Genomic DNA, 15,780 nt, shown 5'->3' on the forward strand with positions numbered 1-15,780 from the left:
GGTGGGGCTGTTCTGTCCCACCCTTTTTGTTCCCACGTTGCTTCTCCAGCCTGCTCTGACAGCCAGGCCGAATGGGTCCGGTAGTTCTATCTACAGGGCCACAGATGGCTGTCATAAGTAGGCTGGGGGCTTTTCCCAGAGGTGACAGGGAGGGGATTGCTCCTTGAGCCCTCAGCTATGTCCTGGAGGCTTTGGCAGGCCTGGTCTTCAGGAACCGGAGCCTCTGTGACTCCCAGAGCTTGGCGGCTCTGGCTCTGCCTGGATGTCTGCCTGCCCAGGTGTGCCCCTGCTCCCTCTGCCGCTTCCACCCACTGTGCCTGCTACACCTTGGCTGTCAGGGTGAGGAGAAACATCTTTCCCTTTTAGCCATCTTAGGTTCATTGGCTGGGGCCCAGGTGGCAGATTCACAAGGGAAGAACATACAGATTTATTTAACGTAAGTTTTACATGACCCGGAGCCTTCATAAGGAAATGAAGACCCCAAGAAGCAGGGGTTTAATGCTGAGTTTGTTTGTTTTTATGCTGGGTTTGATGAAGAGTGGAAAGTTGTGGAGAAATAGGATAGGACAAAGAGGGAATGAGCTAGGTGTTACAAACTGGGAGAAACTTAGCAAGGCCTGTTGGTTCAGACCCCTTTCTGTGTTCTAGTGTCTTTGGAGATAGGTTACTCCTTCCCTCCTGGCCTATAGAGAGCACCTCTCATGTGAGAGTCTTCCGACCTGCCTCAGGGAAAGGTCAGAAAGTCCTTCTGGAGCATATTGTTTTTTGAATCCCTTCAGCTTAAATATTCAACCTGCCAAGTTACCATATTTGGGGGAGTGTGTGGCCAACCTATCAGCCATGGCCCTGTCTGCCCCCACTGCTTCTACTTCCTCTAGACCAGCGGTTCTCAACCTGTGGGTCGCGACCCCTTTTTAACAGTGAAAATACATTACGGCATTAGAAAGGTTGAGAATCACTGCTCTAGACTGTCTAAAGTAAGAATGAGGAGCGCCGCAGCTGCTCTGACCCCCAGCTTGCAGAGGACTGCTGTGGGCCCCAGGCCTCCCTGGGGTTGGGGCACCCATAGCCTGGCTGGGGCAAGAGGACGGGCCAGGGAGCTGAGTCTTGTGGTAAAGGGTATGGTGACCTACACGGGTGATGTGGTCAGGAGAGGGCAGTCAGCGGGTCTGTCCTTAGAGGACCATACCCAGAACAGGCCAGGGGAAGACCAAGAACTAGAAGGAGATTCCTGCCCCCAGGTAGCCTGGTATTCAAGAGAAAAGATTGTTTATTTCTTTATTTTAGAGATAGAGTCTCACTCTGTTGTCCTAGGTGGAGTGCCGTGACATCATAGCCCATGGTAACCTCAAACTCTTAGGCTCCAGCGATCCTCTTGCCTCAGCCTCCCAAGTAGCTGGGACTACAGGTGCCCATCACAACACCTGGCTAGTTTTTTTTTTCCCTTGCTCAGGCTAGTCTTGAACTCCCGAGCTCAAGCATTCCACCTGCCTTGGCTTTGCAGAGTGGAAAAGATGGTTTAAATGAAAATAACAAAAGGATAACTTAAAACAATATTTTGGTTGTGAATTTAATTGTGGAATAATTAATAAATATGAAGAATAAAAGATTTCATAGCCATAAAGTTTGGCATGAGCACTTTGAGCCATTTAGATCCCAAGAGTGTTTAAAGGCCTGAAACAAAAGAAGTCAAGAAGCTTGTCCCAGCTGGACATAGTGGTGCATGTCTATTGTCCCAGCTACTTGGGAGGCTGAGGAGGGAGGACCGCTTGAGACCAGGAGTTTGAGGTTGTAGTAATACAACCCACCACTGCAGTTCAGCCTAGGTGGAGTGACAGAGCAAGACCCTATCTCTCTCTCTCTTTCTTTTTCTTTGAGAGGGCGTTTCACTTTGTTGCCCTTGGTAGAGGGCCATGGCATCACAGCTCACATCAACCTCAAACTTTTGGGCTCAAGAGATTCTCTTGCCTCAACCTCCTAAGTAGCTGGGATTACAGGTGCCCACCATAATGCCTGGCTATTTTTTAAAGAGGAGGTCTCACTCTGGCTCACGCTGGTCTCAAACCTGTGAGCTCAGGCAGTCTACCTGCCTTGGCCTCTCAGAGTGCTAGGATTATAGGCATGAGCCACTGTGCCAGCCAGACCCTATCTCTTAAAAAAAGCTCATCCCAGCTGGTTGTGGTGGCTTACTCCTGTAGTCCTAGCACTCCAGGAAGCTGAGGCCGGTGGATTACTTAAACTTCGGAGCTGAGTAAGTGTGAGACCCTGTCTCTAAAAATAGCTGGGAGGCCGGGCACAGTGGCTTATGCCTGTAATTCTACCACTCTGGGAGGCTGAGGTGGGTGGATTACTTGAGCTCAGGAGTTCAAGACCAGCCTGAGCCAAAGTGAGACCCGCATCTCTAAAAATAGCCAGGTGTTGTGGCTGGTGCCTGTAGTCTCAGCTACTTGGGAGAATCACTTGAGCCCAATAGTTTGAGGTTGCTGTGAGCTATGAGGCCATAGCACTCTACCGAGAACAACAGAATGAGACTGTCACAAAAAAAAAAAAAAAAAAACCAAAAATTAAAAACAGCTGGGCATTGTGGCAGGTGCCTAGAGTCACAGCTACTTGGGAGGCTGAGGCAAGAGGATCACTTAAGCCCAAGAGTTTGAGGTTGCTGTGAGCTGTGACATCACAGCACTCTACCCAGGACAACAAAGTGAGACTCTGTTTCAAAAAAAAGAAAGCTTATCCCTACTTTTTCTTATTCACTCAATTTGTAATCTTAAAGAACATTTATGGCTTGGTAGAGAAAATAACCAAGTAATACATAATTACCTTCATGAAAGGGTTGGCTCACTTTGACTGACCTGGGCCGGGCAAGCCAAGGTCATCTCCTCCCATCCCACTGCAGTTGGGAGGCGGAGGTGCAGATGGGGAATCCCAGACCTCACTGAGACGGCCTTTCCCTAGGGCTGACTTCCCTTCCATAGCTCTCACCTGTTGTGCCCATTCCACAGTCTTTGTCTGGGATAGAGGTGGTGGGATGGGACGTGATGACTAGAGGGCCACTGAGAGTATTTGTCCTGATCCCTACAGGGCCATGGGCTGAGGGTAGGGGAGAGGGGAGAACCGTGTCCAGATACATGTTTCTCTCTGTCTTCTGCCAAGATAGCAATGGCAGTCAAATTTCACAGTGGTGTCACTTTTCCTGAAACCCTAAGTCAGACCATGACCGCAGCAACATTTGGAAAGGGCTCTGGAGGAGGAGTGAGGCACCTAGCTTTCAGCTCTAGCCCTGCTGGTAATGAGGACATAGTTTACAGGGAAATGGCTATCCCTTGGGTCCCTGTGAGGCAAGGCAATATCACTTACCCTGCCGGGGTCCTGAAATTGGGCAGCTCAAGTGGGAGAGTGTGTGCTGTGCCCCGCCTGTGGCTCAGTGAGTAGGGCGCCAGCCCCATATGCCAAGGGTTGCTGGTTCAAACCCAGCCCCGGCCAAACTGCAACAACAACAACAACAACAAAAAATAAATAAACATTAAAAAAAAAAAAAAGAAGAAGTCAAAGTGGCTGTGAGCCTTAACAGAGTTGGCGTGGTCCATTTTGGGCAGGAAGGCAGCCCCTGGAAGGCAGGGGCTTGCTGGGAGGGCTGTAGGCCTGTCCCAGGAGCTGTTTGCTGTGAAGAGCTGGGTGCTGAAGCCTGTGTTCCTCCCTGTCTTTTTCTCCATTGTTATCTCATTCTCGGGCTCTGTTGCCCCTTCTACCCTGGAGCTCTAGAGCAGTTGCTAGAAAGGGTATTTCTTTTTTTTTTTGCAGTTTTTTTGCTGGGACTGGGTTTGAGCCTGCCACCTCTGGCATATGGGGCCGGTGCCCTACTCTTTTGAGCCACAGGCACCGCCTGAAAGGGTTATTTCTAAGTCCCACTCCACTTACCTTCTGTGGGTGGTTTCCCCATAAAAGCAGCTTTGCAGAAGCTCCCAGTCCATCTGTTCTGGGTCTTCTCTGTCCCATTGGGTGAAGAGGGGCTGGCTGGCCATTTCAAAGGATGAGCCTGCTGCCCACCTCGTACCAGCATCACACATGGGCTCTTCCCCTTTTGGCCACTGTTCCTGACCCAGGGGAGATCTGCCTGGAGGAGGGACAGAGCCCTGCATCCCCTGCGTGCCAGGCTGCGTGCGCCCAGCCGTGCGCCTTGCCCTCGCCCCTGCGCGTCTTCCTCTGTGGCTGCTGGTTCTCCTGCGGGTGCCTCCTGTCCTCTGAGGTGTTTTTGCTTGGGTGCGTCTCTCTCGCCTTCCACAGGAATCATGGCTGTGAGGTTGTGAAAGTGGATTTTTTAGTCCACTGTTACAAGAAGAAGGGGTATTTTAAGAAGACGGGATGTTTCCTGACTGTCACCAAAGACGGGGTCCTGCAGTTCTGGTCTGAGACCTTCTTGCTGATTAAGTCCTTTCAGGTGAGTGGGGCCTGTCCACAAGGGGTACACGTCGGGGTGTTGGAGAGCCTCTGCCTTAGCGTCCCGACAGGGAAGGTGGCCCAGACCCAAGATGGGCTTGTTCTTGGGACCCACGGTGTGGGCATCCTGGCCTTGTGGTCACAGCACCTGGGTCCAGATTCTGGCCTCACTGCGAGAGTCTCACGTTTCTTTTCTGTGAAGCAGGATTCCGCCTGGATACCCCTTCCGTGTGGGTGTCCATAGACACCTCAAATCCAGTTTGCCCAAACAGCGTCTCACCTTAGCTCTCTTAGCCCTCTGGGCTTACTTCTCTGCGTCCCCATCTCAGTGAATGGCATCATCATCTGGTCACACGCCTTCAGTCGGTCACCCTTCTGCTATCCTCATTTAAACCTTTTGCCTAAAGCAGGTAGGAAATCCTGGTGGTTGTGAGCAGGGGTTCTGAGCCTGACTGCCAGGGTGAAAATCCTGGTGTAACGTCGACCAGCTCTGTGACCCTGAGCGAGGTACTGTGTAGCTCTCTGTACCTCAGTTTCTTCAGCTGTCAAATGGGGCTAGCCCCCTCCCAGGGCTCTTGGGAGGATTTCATGGTAGAATACTGTATGCAGAGCAAGGCACCCAGCAGGTACCTGGCTCATATCAGCTGACGTCATCATTGTCTTTGTGCCACCAGCTCCTGGCCAGGAGTAGTAAGTGGCAAGATACTTAGGAATTCCCGCTGTGTACTTGTGTTGCCAGTCCAGTCCAGAATCTTCCAGCAAATAGGGAAAGCACTGCTCTCTGGGGCTCTACAGAAAGGCTTTTTAGGAGTGCTCCTGCAGCACGCAGGGGCTTCTAAACCTATGTAACTACACAGTGTCGCATAGTTGCATCAGGGGCCCTCACCCCTGGGGGAGGAGGAGCCTGGAGGGAATTAGTCATATCTGCCTTCCTGAGGCTGTGGCTTCTGGCACCCTCCATCCTGCTTTTCTGTGTATTGATGGAGGGCACGTTGCAGCCTGAGTTCTTGGTGTGGCTGCTTCTCGGTCGCCTCAGTACCCTCAGGGGTCATATTCTGAGAGGGCTAGAGGACAGAGGAAGGGCCCCTGGGAAGGCCCAGTGGACCTGGCATTCTTCCTGGAGGGGCTGCTTTGGCAGGTAGATTTTGGCAGGAGTGGGCCTCCACGGACCGTGGTGAACACCAACCACATGTCCAGTGTTGTGCAGAGGGAAAGGCCTGGAGTTTGAGGTGGGGCTCGGCCTCACTCACGAGTGGTGCAACCTTGGGAAGTCACTGAGCCTCCCTAGGGCTCTCAGTTTCTCATCTAAACAGGGTGGGTGGTGGGACAGACTCCAGCCTGGGCATGAGAGAGCCCCATTGTCCTCACTACCCAGCGAGCTAGGGAAGCCTGAGAGCACAGCGCTCTCTGCTCTTGGTGCTCCCCGAGTTCAGATGAAACAGGCCGTGCCCTACCTCCCGCCTTCACCATTCCTTCGGAATATCCATCTAGACCTGAGGAATTGCTTTGAAGATCCCCTCCCCCACTTTAAGATTACATTTCTTTCTGTTCAGTTTGGAACCTGTAGGTATTCAGGGAGTAAATTACAGATTCCTCAGGTGACCACTCCTGACTCCTGTCCCATTTCTCTCCAACCCCAAGCCTGTCGGTCTGGCCTCTCCTCTCCTTCCCGGGACACAGCAGCTTATTTCTGCTGACATGGCTTTGCTCAGGGCTTCTCCCCGCTGGAGTACTAATTCAGAATACGTAACATGTAACATACGTGTTACACGAGGCTGGCACCAGGAGAGGGTGTTGGTGCTGAGCTACCGAGTATACCCCCAATATGTCAGCGTTCCTCACAGCCTTGCAGGACGAATCTTCATTGGCGAGCCACATTGATAGGTGACATTTGCAGACAATAAACAAGGTTCAGATGTACGGGCCATTCAGGTTAGGGCAGATGATAGAAAGTCAGCCTCCCTTTCCTCTGTCCCTAATTCTCCCTGGAAGCAACGTCAGGGACCAGTTCTGGGGTACTCTTCCATGGCTACCTCTCTTTTCTTTTTAAATATATGAGTGGTGGCACATTATAATACTGCTTTCTATCTGCTTTCTCATTTAATAATATAGGGTGGCCATAAAGTTCATGTGCAATGTAAAGTTAGTTGTCTATTTTTAATTGCACAACAACTTTATGGCCACCCTGTATATCTTGGCAACTCTTCTTTACTGGCATGTGCACAGCTCCCGTGTTCTTAATGTCTGGGCAATGTCTCATGGTGTGGGTTGATACAAGAGGTGCTCTCCAGGTGGTCTCCGGCTCAGTGCTGCAGTGTCTGGCCTTGAGTACATGCAGACATGCCCATTGATGTGTCTTAGAAGAAGATCCCTGGGTCAAAGGCTTTATACATTCAAGACTTGGGTAGAACTGTGAAATTGCTCAAAAGGGTCATGAAGGTGGGTATTCTTTAAGCCCATTTTACAGATGTGGAAACTGAGACTTAGAGAGGCTAGGGAGTATATCCAAGGTCTTCATCATTAGCAGTTTGTGGTAGCACTGGGCTCCATGCCAGTTCTGCCTGGCTCCAGGACCTCATGTGGCAGGGGAAGGCTTGCAGGGAGCCTGTGCTCCTGCCATTGTCTCCTGGATGAGCTTCCCCAGCCTATTTCTGCTCTTCCTCCGGCCAGCTTAGCCTGCAGCTCCACAACCAGCAGATATTGGTCACCGACATGGTGTGTCTGCACAACCTGAACCTCGTCGCGGTTGCATCTACTGAACAGAAGATAGGTGAGTGCCCTGGGCCTCCCCAGGCCTACTCTCAGCCATCAGGAACCATGCTTTGCACTTGGGGGAGGTCTAGTTGGCCAAGTAACTATGAACGTGGATTAGAGCCCTCTGGGAGCACAGCCTGGCAGTGAGGCCTTAATAACCCGAGTGTAGTTGGTGCAGCCTGCTGAGTGCTGGGTGCCACAGAGGAACCAGGAAGGCCACTCACTCATGCTGTGGACTCTCACTTTGTGTTCTGATGCCAAACAGGTGTGGGGTGCTCAACAAATGCTTGACTTAATATGCGGATGTTGAACAGATCAGTTCATGAGCCAGAGGCCATAACCAGTCTATCTCCAGTCCTGATTCTACCTCCTGTCTCTTGCCACTGCTAGTCCAGCTCACCTTCATCTCTCAATTAAATAGCACTGAAGTCCCCCCCCCACTTGCCCTACTTCCCCTCCAGCCCTCAAAGCCAGGGTAGACTTTCTTTAATTTATTTATGTAATTATTTTATTTTTGAGGCAGAGTCTCACTCTGTTGCCTCAGGCTAGAGTACTGTGTTGTCATAGCTCACAGCAACAGGGTGCACTTTTAAAATGTCTTCCTGTAGAAAGCCTTCAACTCACCCCCATTGTTCTTAGAGGGAGATGGGGTCCCCAGCATTGTCTGTAGGACTCTGACAGGTCTGAAGTCTGCTGCCCCTAGCTGTCTCCTGCCCCTCACAGTCTCCTCCTCACCTGCCCATTTTTCTGTGGCGTTGAGGCTCCCACACTGAGGTTCAATGTTGAGGTTCAACAGGAAGGCTTCCCCTCCTTTGATAGGCTCCGTGGCCTTTGTCATGTGCTTGGCTTTCTGCCTGCACCTCTCCCCACCCCTACAACTTCTTCTCTTTCTTTGGCTCTCATCTCAGATGTCACTTCCTCCAGGAAGCCTTCCCTGACCACCTAGTCCAAATCAGGTTCCTCTGTTAAAAGACCCTCATGAGGGCTGGGCATCTGTGGCTCAAGCGGTTAAGGCACCAGCCACATACACCTGAGCTGGCGGGCTCGAATCCAGCCCGGGCCACCAAACAACAATGATGGCTGCAACCAAAAAGTAGCCGGGCGTTGTGGTGGGCGCCTGTAGTCCTGGCTACTTGGGAGGCGGAGGCAGGAGAATTGCTTGAGCCCAGGAGTTGGAGGTTCCTGTGAGCTGTGATGCCATGGTACTCCACGCAGGGTGAAAGCTTGAGGCTCTGTCTCAAAAAAAAAAAAAAAAAAAAAAAGACCCTCATGAGATTGTTTCTCTTCCCTTCAAAGTCCTCTTTTCAGTAATCGTCATTTATTAGTGTGATTCTTTGTTTAGTGTCTGGCTCCTCCAGACTGGAAGCTCTGTGAGTCCAGGGCCTGTGTCTGTTTTGCTCGACCCTGTATCTCAGTGCCAGGCCTCTTCTGGATGCTTAGTGACTATTGCGTGGGTGGGTGGATGGATGGAAGGGTGAGTGAATGAAGTGTCTGACTGAGCAGACTTGTGAGGTAGGCAGGGAAAGGAAGTCGATAAGTGAAACTATAGCTGATGATACAAAGCTAAGTAGGAGAGGAGAGAGCAGCTGTTCTGGAACAAGAAGGAGTTTGGAATCACAAGGACCTGGGTCCAGAGGTTGGTCCCATCACTCTATAGATGTATAACTTTGGGCAGTGATTTTTACTTCCCGGTGCCTCAGTTTACCCAAAGCTAAAATCGGGCTATCAGAACATGTCTCCAGGATGAGTGGATAGATTAAGCTCGCGAGTTCAAACAGGCTGAGCAAAAGTGAGACCCTGTCTCTATTAAACATAGAAAAAAACTGAGGCAAGAGGATGGCTTGAGCCCCACAGTTGGAGGTTGCTGTGAGCTAGGACACTACAGCACTCTACCCAGGGCGACAGCTTGAGATTCTGTCTCAAAAAAAAAAACAAAAAACAAAAGTCATTGTGAGGTTAAATTATGACACACAGGGGAAAGCATCCGTTCCCTGAAGACCAGGTACTGTCTGGTGTTCTCTCTCCATCCTCAGACAGCTCTAAGAGCTTGCCATTAGAACCCCATTTCATCATTGCTGTCCTGATGGAGCGGGTGTCACTTCTCAGGGCATTCAGTCAGAGGAGTAGGGATGGAAGTGGTGCCTGTGCAACCCTTGGCCTGTGTGGCCCCCACCCGGCCAGCCTTCCTCTTGTGCCCCACCCTTCTCAGTGTTTGGCCCTGCACAGGGCAGAGGGCATGAGAGGCTGCCACTCAGACGAGGACCACAGTGTGGCGGTGAGACTGTTGCTCGTTAGCCAGACGCCAGACTTTTGAGAGGACTTTAGATCTGAGGCAGCTGGGTAATAAGGGCATCATTGAAGGCTTTTGAACAGGGTGCAAGTAATGTTTTCAGATTAGCCTGGCAGGGACTGGTGCAGGACAGAGTGGGGAAAGGGGACAAGCCTGAAGGATGTCTTCTCTGGAAACCCTTCCTCACATTGCATCTGTGCATGATCTGGGTGGTCCCTGCCTGGTCTGGGGGTTCTAGCTGTGGAGGTAATGAGCCTGGACCCTGTTGAGGAGGTGGGTGAGTGATCAGCCAGGGCCCTGGAGGGGCTTCTCTGCTTCTGTCTGCTCCCACTACCTAAAGGGAAGCCAGAGAGCAGAGCCAGAGGGTACAGAGGCCTTCAACTACTTGTAGTGCCTAGGGTCAGCATTGCTTGTCACTCCTACAGTCATTCAGTGAGTATCCACAGAGCTCTGGGTGCTCTGCTAGGCCCTGAGGATACTGTAGCTTCCTGAGTGGAGGAAGCTGGAGCCCACGTTCCAGAAGGAGAGACAGACCTAGGTGCTCAAGCAGAACAAAGAAATGGTTAGAGATGGAGAGAAATGCCATGAAGGAAATCAACAGGGACCTGAGAAGGAAAACAACAGTGGGGTCCTAGTTTGGGGCATTCTGAGGCGGTGACATTTGAGCTGGGTCCCAGGAGTGTTCCAGGTGGAGGGAGTGGCCAGTGGAGAGGCCCTTGCTGTTGGTGGAGCTGGAAGGCTGGAGCCTGGCAGGTGGGGAGGGTGGTGCTGGGGTGCCCTGGGGGAGATGGGATTGCAGAAGCCCACAGGCTGATCACACAGCCCTTGCTGGCTGCAGTCGGGCAGGTGGGATTTTATTCTAGCTGTGGTGGGAAGCCAAGGGAGGCGTTTCAGCAGGGAAATGGTATGGTGGGTTTACTCTGTGAACAGTTGCCTCTGGATGCTGCAGGGAAAGGGCTAACCGGGCCAGAGCAGCCCGGGGAGAGCCATGAGGCTGCTCACTGTCACTGGAGCCCTCCCAGGCCTGGGGCATGGGTTTGGGTTCCATGTGCACTTTCTCTTCTGTCTTTCCCCAGAGTTCTTTGATATTAGTAACGATAAATGTGTCCGTTCCTTCACCTTTATTGATTTGGACAGCTGTGTCCTGGTCATGGACTACTGGTGAGTGTCATGGGAGAGCTGTGCAGTGTCTTGGTGGTGGCCAAATCACTTGGTAGTATTGGGAACCTTAGAAAACATCACTGGATGTTTTCCACAGCCATCACTGGATGTTTTCCACAGCCCTGGAAAGATCCCCCCTGCTGGGTCTGAGGCCCCTGGGTCCTGTCTCCCCAGGCTTCTATCTTGAGGTCACCTCTCACAGGCAAAAGCTTGTCCTGCTGTGGCTGAGGACTTGGGACGTTGTAGGGTGTAGGGAGGGTGACTTGATAAAGGGCCGTTACAAGGACTAAGGATTAATTTAGTTTGGTTGAAAAAATATACAGAGTTCTGGTTCAGCAGTGGTCTGGATCATGGCTGCTGGGCCCATGTTTGTCAGCTCAGCAGATGCCCCGGCAAGGCCAACAGGTCTTGTTGAAACTGCCCTTGCTCCCAGGTGCAGGGAGGCGTTGGAGGGGCAGAGAGGGGTAGAGGCTACACATCCTTGTCTGTCTCCATCCCTCTCCAGGTCTGACGGTCACAGAGGTGTGTTCTGCTCTGGGGACACCAAAGGCAGCGTCATGATCTTCACGTCTGACAATGTGACCAATGGACTGTTATTCAACCCCAAAATCCTCCCCAAGACCTCCAGACGGGGTAGCTAAGATGCTTAGAGACAGGGAGGAGGCTGGCAATGGACTGGGAGTGGGTGCTGAGATGGCTCTGGCCCCGAGGCTCTTCCCTCTCCCTTCTCCCTGCTCTGGAGCCTCCAGGAAGGTGGCTGTGCAGAGCTCAATGACCTGTGGGAGGAAACAGAGGTGGGGAGAGAGCAGAAGACCAGACGGGGCTTGGCACTTGTAGCTCAGTGGCTAGGGCGCCAACTACATACACCAGGGCTGGCGGGTTCGAACCTGGCCCTGGCCTGCCAAACAACGATAACAACAACAACACCACCACCAAAAATAATAGCTGGGTGTTGTGGCGGGCACCTATAGTCTAGCCACTTGGGAGGCTGAAGCAAGAGAATCGCTTAAGCCCAAGAGTTTGAGGTTGCTGTGAGCTGTGATGCCACAGCACTCTACCAAGAGTGACATAGTGAGACTCTGTCTCAAAAAAATAAAAGGGAGACCAGAAGGACCAAGAAGGGACAGTCTCTCTGAAGGTGGGGGGCTGTGTGGGTAAGGACCAGGGACGGCAGGACCCTCCTCATCCCGGGGAGAAGGAAGTGTGCCAGCTGTGTGACCCTGAGGAAGTCCCTCCTCCCCTCTGAGCCTTGGGGAGAGGGCACTAACTTCCTTGGATGGTGGCGAGGAGGCTCCAGAGCTGTCTGTGGCTGGTCAGGGGTGGGGTAGAGAGGCTGCCCTGAAAGTGGGCTCTGTGGGGTCAGGAGGACGGCCTGGCTGGCGTGGGTGTGAGGCACTGCCGATGTTACTGAGCTCCTGTGTGCTGGGCTTGCAGGTGCATCGCCTGCTGTGTTCCTTCCCCCACTGTCAGGAGGGATGGGCTGCTGTTACAGCCTGTTGATGAGAGGGGCTTAGGAGCCGAGTCATCTGGTCATGAACATCTGAGGTCAGACCCAATGCCCACAGTCTGTGCTCTTAGCCACTGCTGGGGTATGTCCAAATTGACTAAATGGCAAAAGAAGTTGATTAGGGGTGCTCTCCTAAGTGGCACTAGGTTCCTAGAGGCCACAGGGCCTGGGTCTGTACAGGGGACTCAGATGAACTGGATCCTGTCCAGGATTGAACCTTGGGGGCCCAATGTTGGGTCTCCAAGCAGCTCCACATCCTTCCGGGGGAGACCCTGGCCACTAGGGGCCCCACTCACAGGTACACTGACCACTCTTCCATTCAGGACAGTAGAGCTGTCCCTTGGGCTTCTAGCCAGAATTTCCAAGCAAAATCCTCTCTAGTGCTTCCCAGGCTTTGTTGGCAAAATAGACCCTGTCCTGGATGCAGCAATGGGCTAGCATTGTGCTGTCCTTGCCTCTCAGCCTCTGGTTCTATCTTGCCCCAACCCACTCAGCTGCCTGGTTCTGGTCCCTCCATACCGCTCTGGGGATTGGCGTGGAGGTTATGAGTGTCTTTGAGCTGATGGGAAATTGAGGGAGGCAGATGAAGCTGGAGTGTTGGGCAGGTTACCTTCCATGCCACCTGCTGCTCGAAGACAGGAGGGATGGGAACAAACACAAAGACAAGGTGGGTCCAGTGTGTTGACTTGGGAGGAGACAGACCCAGGTATGCACTCAGCTCTGTGACCTGGAGCCAGTTGCTTAACCTGTCTGTGCCTCAGTTCCCTTATTCAGATGGGGGCCGCCATCTATAACTGATGGTTTTGCTGTAAGCACAGTGTCAGGCACATGACAAGTGCTCAGTGACTCTATTTTCTTCCCTGCCCCCCCTTGGGACCTTACAGCCTAGTGGGAGAGATGGGAAGGTAATCATGTCATACTGCAGCTCATCATGAGGCTAGACAGCGCCTATGCACAGCCAGCCCCACTTCAGCAGCCTTGAGCGGCATTCCACCATCCTTGGGACTTCCTTTGCAAGCTTCTTCCTGCCCTTGTAAATGGGGCTGGTGCCTTTGCAGCAGTAAACTGCTTGGCATGAGCCCCAGATCCATCCCACTGGCTGCCCCCCTCGATAACTGGGAGGGAGCCTTAGCCCAGAATGTTCTGCATTGCTGACCTACCTCCCGAAACTGTTCTGAGGGTGCACCTGTGTTTGTCCTCTGTTCCACCCATCCGTGTCCAGCTTGCTTTCCCGGGACGTTCATCAGCTGCAGGCCTTGGGTGGGTTTGGTGGCCAGGAGACTCTAAGCCCAGTGAAGGTCACCCCAGCACATTGTAATTGCTCTAGGCATGCTTGTTTTTTTTAAATTTATATTTATTTATTTATTTATTTTGAGATAGTCTCAAGCTGTCACCCTGGGTAGAGTGCCATGGTGTCAAAGCTCACAGCAACCTCCAACAATTGAGCTTAAGCGATTCTCTTGCCTCAGCCCCCCAAGTAGCTGGGATTACAGGTACCTGCCACAATGCCCAGCCTTTTTTTTTTTTTTTTTGGTTGTAGTTATCATTGTTTGATGGGCCCGGGCTGGATTCATACCTGCCAGCTCCAGTGTATGTGGCTGGCGCCCTAGCTGCTTGAACTATAGGCACTGAGCCTTATTTTTTATTTTTATTAAATCATAAACACATAGATCATGTAGGCGTGCTTGTTATGATGCATAAAACAACGTCTACTTCTTGGAACTTGTCTTTCTGGGCAAGGGGCACATCCAATTTGAGACAGGATGGCAGACTCCCAGGGGATTCCTTTTTAGAATGAGCAGAACCCAGAGTCTCAGTTCACTGTTCCCTCCTGCAAAGTTGGAGCTCCTAAAGGAGCACCCACTTGTTAAACCCTCTAGGCAGTTGAGTTAATCTTCCTGGGGTGGAGGCGCCCCCTGAACTCACCGGGGCACAGTGAGGAGTGCAGATAAGTGTTTAAAGGGAAAAGCATAGAGAAGTACAGGAGTTGGGAATCAACTCAACGTGTCCTCTGAGGTTTGGTTTGTCTGGCAAAGGAGGAAAGCTGGTGACATGGACCTCAGTTTTTCTTTCCCCTATCAGATCACTGGATGAATATTTCCATGCAACAGCTCTTAAATGAGAAGTCCACTACATATAGAAATTACCAAATGAAGGTAAGTTGTCTCTTTCCTTGGCTTGTTCCCATGGTAACTCTCTGTACACATTCATTGCTCCAAAATAAAAGCAAAGCATGGATTTTCCCCTTGTCTTAGCCCTGGGAACTTGGTCTCTGGGAACAGGCTGAGGCAGCTGCTGGGTGGTGCCAGCTCTGTCTATGGAATGCGTGGAACCCCAGGTGTGGCCACGTCTCTCTCACTACCATCCTCGCTCAGCCCTGATCCTGCTGGCCTCTCTCCAGAATCGTCGCAGTGGCTTCTATCTGGTTTCTCTGCTTCCTTTCTCCCCACAGCACTGTCCCCTTTGAGAGACCGAGGAATTATAAGTTGGAAATACAATTGTGTCACCATGGTAACTTCTTGTCACATTTGGAACAAAGTCTCAAGTCTGGACCATGACCGTCCGGACACCAGGTGGTCTGGCTGCTAACTTGTACTTGATCTTGTTCTCTCCCTTCCTCCTCCTCATTCACTCTGCTGCAGAGACACAGCCTCCCCAGCAATACCGAGCCCTCTCTCATGGCAGGGCCTATGCTGCCCATCAGGCTGCAGGGCTCATCCCCCAGGCACCTGTGCCCTATCTGCTTCTTTCTGGTTCTACCAACCAGCCCGGAACAGCCCTCAGCATTTACCACCTCCCAACTGTGTGTTGTCCACCCAGTGGTTTTTTGCTGTCACCCTCATGGGATTCATAGTCTTTTAAGGACAGGGACTTGGTGTGTTATGCTTTCTGATCGGTCTGCAGTCCCTAAAACAGTACCTGGGGCTTAGTGGGCTCCCAGTACATTTTTTGAACAAATGAATGAATGAATGAATGAATGGGACACTCAGGGTGGTTGGGAGCTGGTGGCCCAAGGCTCCTAAATGCTTCTTTCAGAGCAGGTCAGAGCTTCTTTTCAGGCCATTCAGGGGCCGTGACCCTCTCAGGAAGAAGCACACACTGCTGGCCTTCTTTTCCAGCTTCTGTGAGAATCTCATCTTGGACGAGGCTTTCCCCCCGAGGTGCTAAGTTTCCCAGGTCTCATTCAGTGCCTTGCATTTGGTGCCCTTTATTGTGACTGACACTTGAGGAGACAGTGTATGTAACACCTAGCTCAGGGCCTTGCATGGGGAGGGCACTGAACACAGGTTTGACGAGCCGATCTCTCCAACCCACTTGCCCCATTCTTGTCCTAGAGAGGAAAATCTCTGGGTTGGGAGGCCAAGCCTGGTCCAGGTCACAGAGCCCAGCCCACCCACTGCACTTGCGTATCATCCTTCTGTTGCCCAGTCACGGCAGAGTGCACTCTCTTAAGCATTCCATGTCCTGTGAGTGCACAATAATATCCTGGCATGCGTGGAGGGCAGCAGGGGGCCGGGAGCACAGGCTCATCTGTAGGGGGGCTGCCTGTGGGTGACAGAACAGTGGCCTGGCCAGGCTTGAGTTCATCTTCTCTCCCTCTGCTTGAGGAACTGATAGTAGATGGGTCCCA

General features: G+C 52.0%; 1 protein-coding gene across 1 annotated transcript in view; it reads left to right on the forward strand.

Annotated features, from left to right (window-relative positions):
* Positions 1 to 15,780, forward strand: part of EFCAB8 (EF-hand calcium binding domain 8) — a 70,097-nt gene that overhangs the window by 12,581 nt on the left and 41,736 nt on the right. Inside the window, exons 5-9 of the mRNA XM_053573750.1 lie at positions 4,285 to 4,438; positions 7,108 to 7,207; positions 10,558 to 10,642; positions 11,148 to 11,275; positions 14,232 to 14,305. Coding sequence (XP_053429725.1) covers positions 4,285 to 4,438; positions 7,108 to 7,207; positions 10,558 to 10,642; positions 11,148 to 11,275; positions 14,232 to 14,305 — 541 coding nt within the window. The remainder of the gene's footprint in view (positions 1 to 4,284; positions 4,439 to 7,107; positions 7,208 to 10,557; positions 10,643 to 11,147; positions 11,276 to 14,231; positions 14,306 to 15,780) is intronic.

This window comes from Nycticebus coucang, chromosome 21 (genome assembly GCF_027406575.1).
Source record: "Nycticebus coucang isolate mNycCou1 chromosome 21, mNycCou1.pri, whole genome shotgun sequence".
NCBI classification, from domain to species: Eukaryota; Metazoa; Chordata; class Mammalia; order Primates; family Lorisidae; genus Nycticebus; species Nycticebus coucang.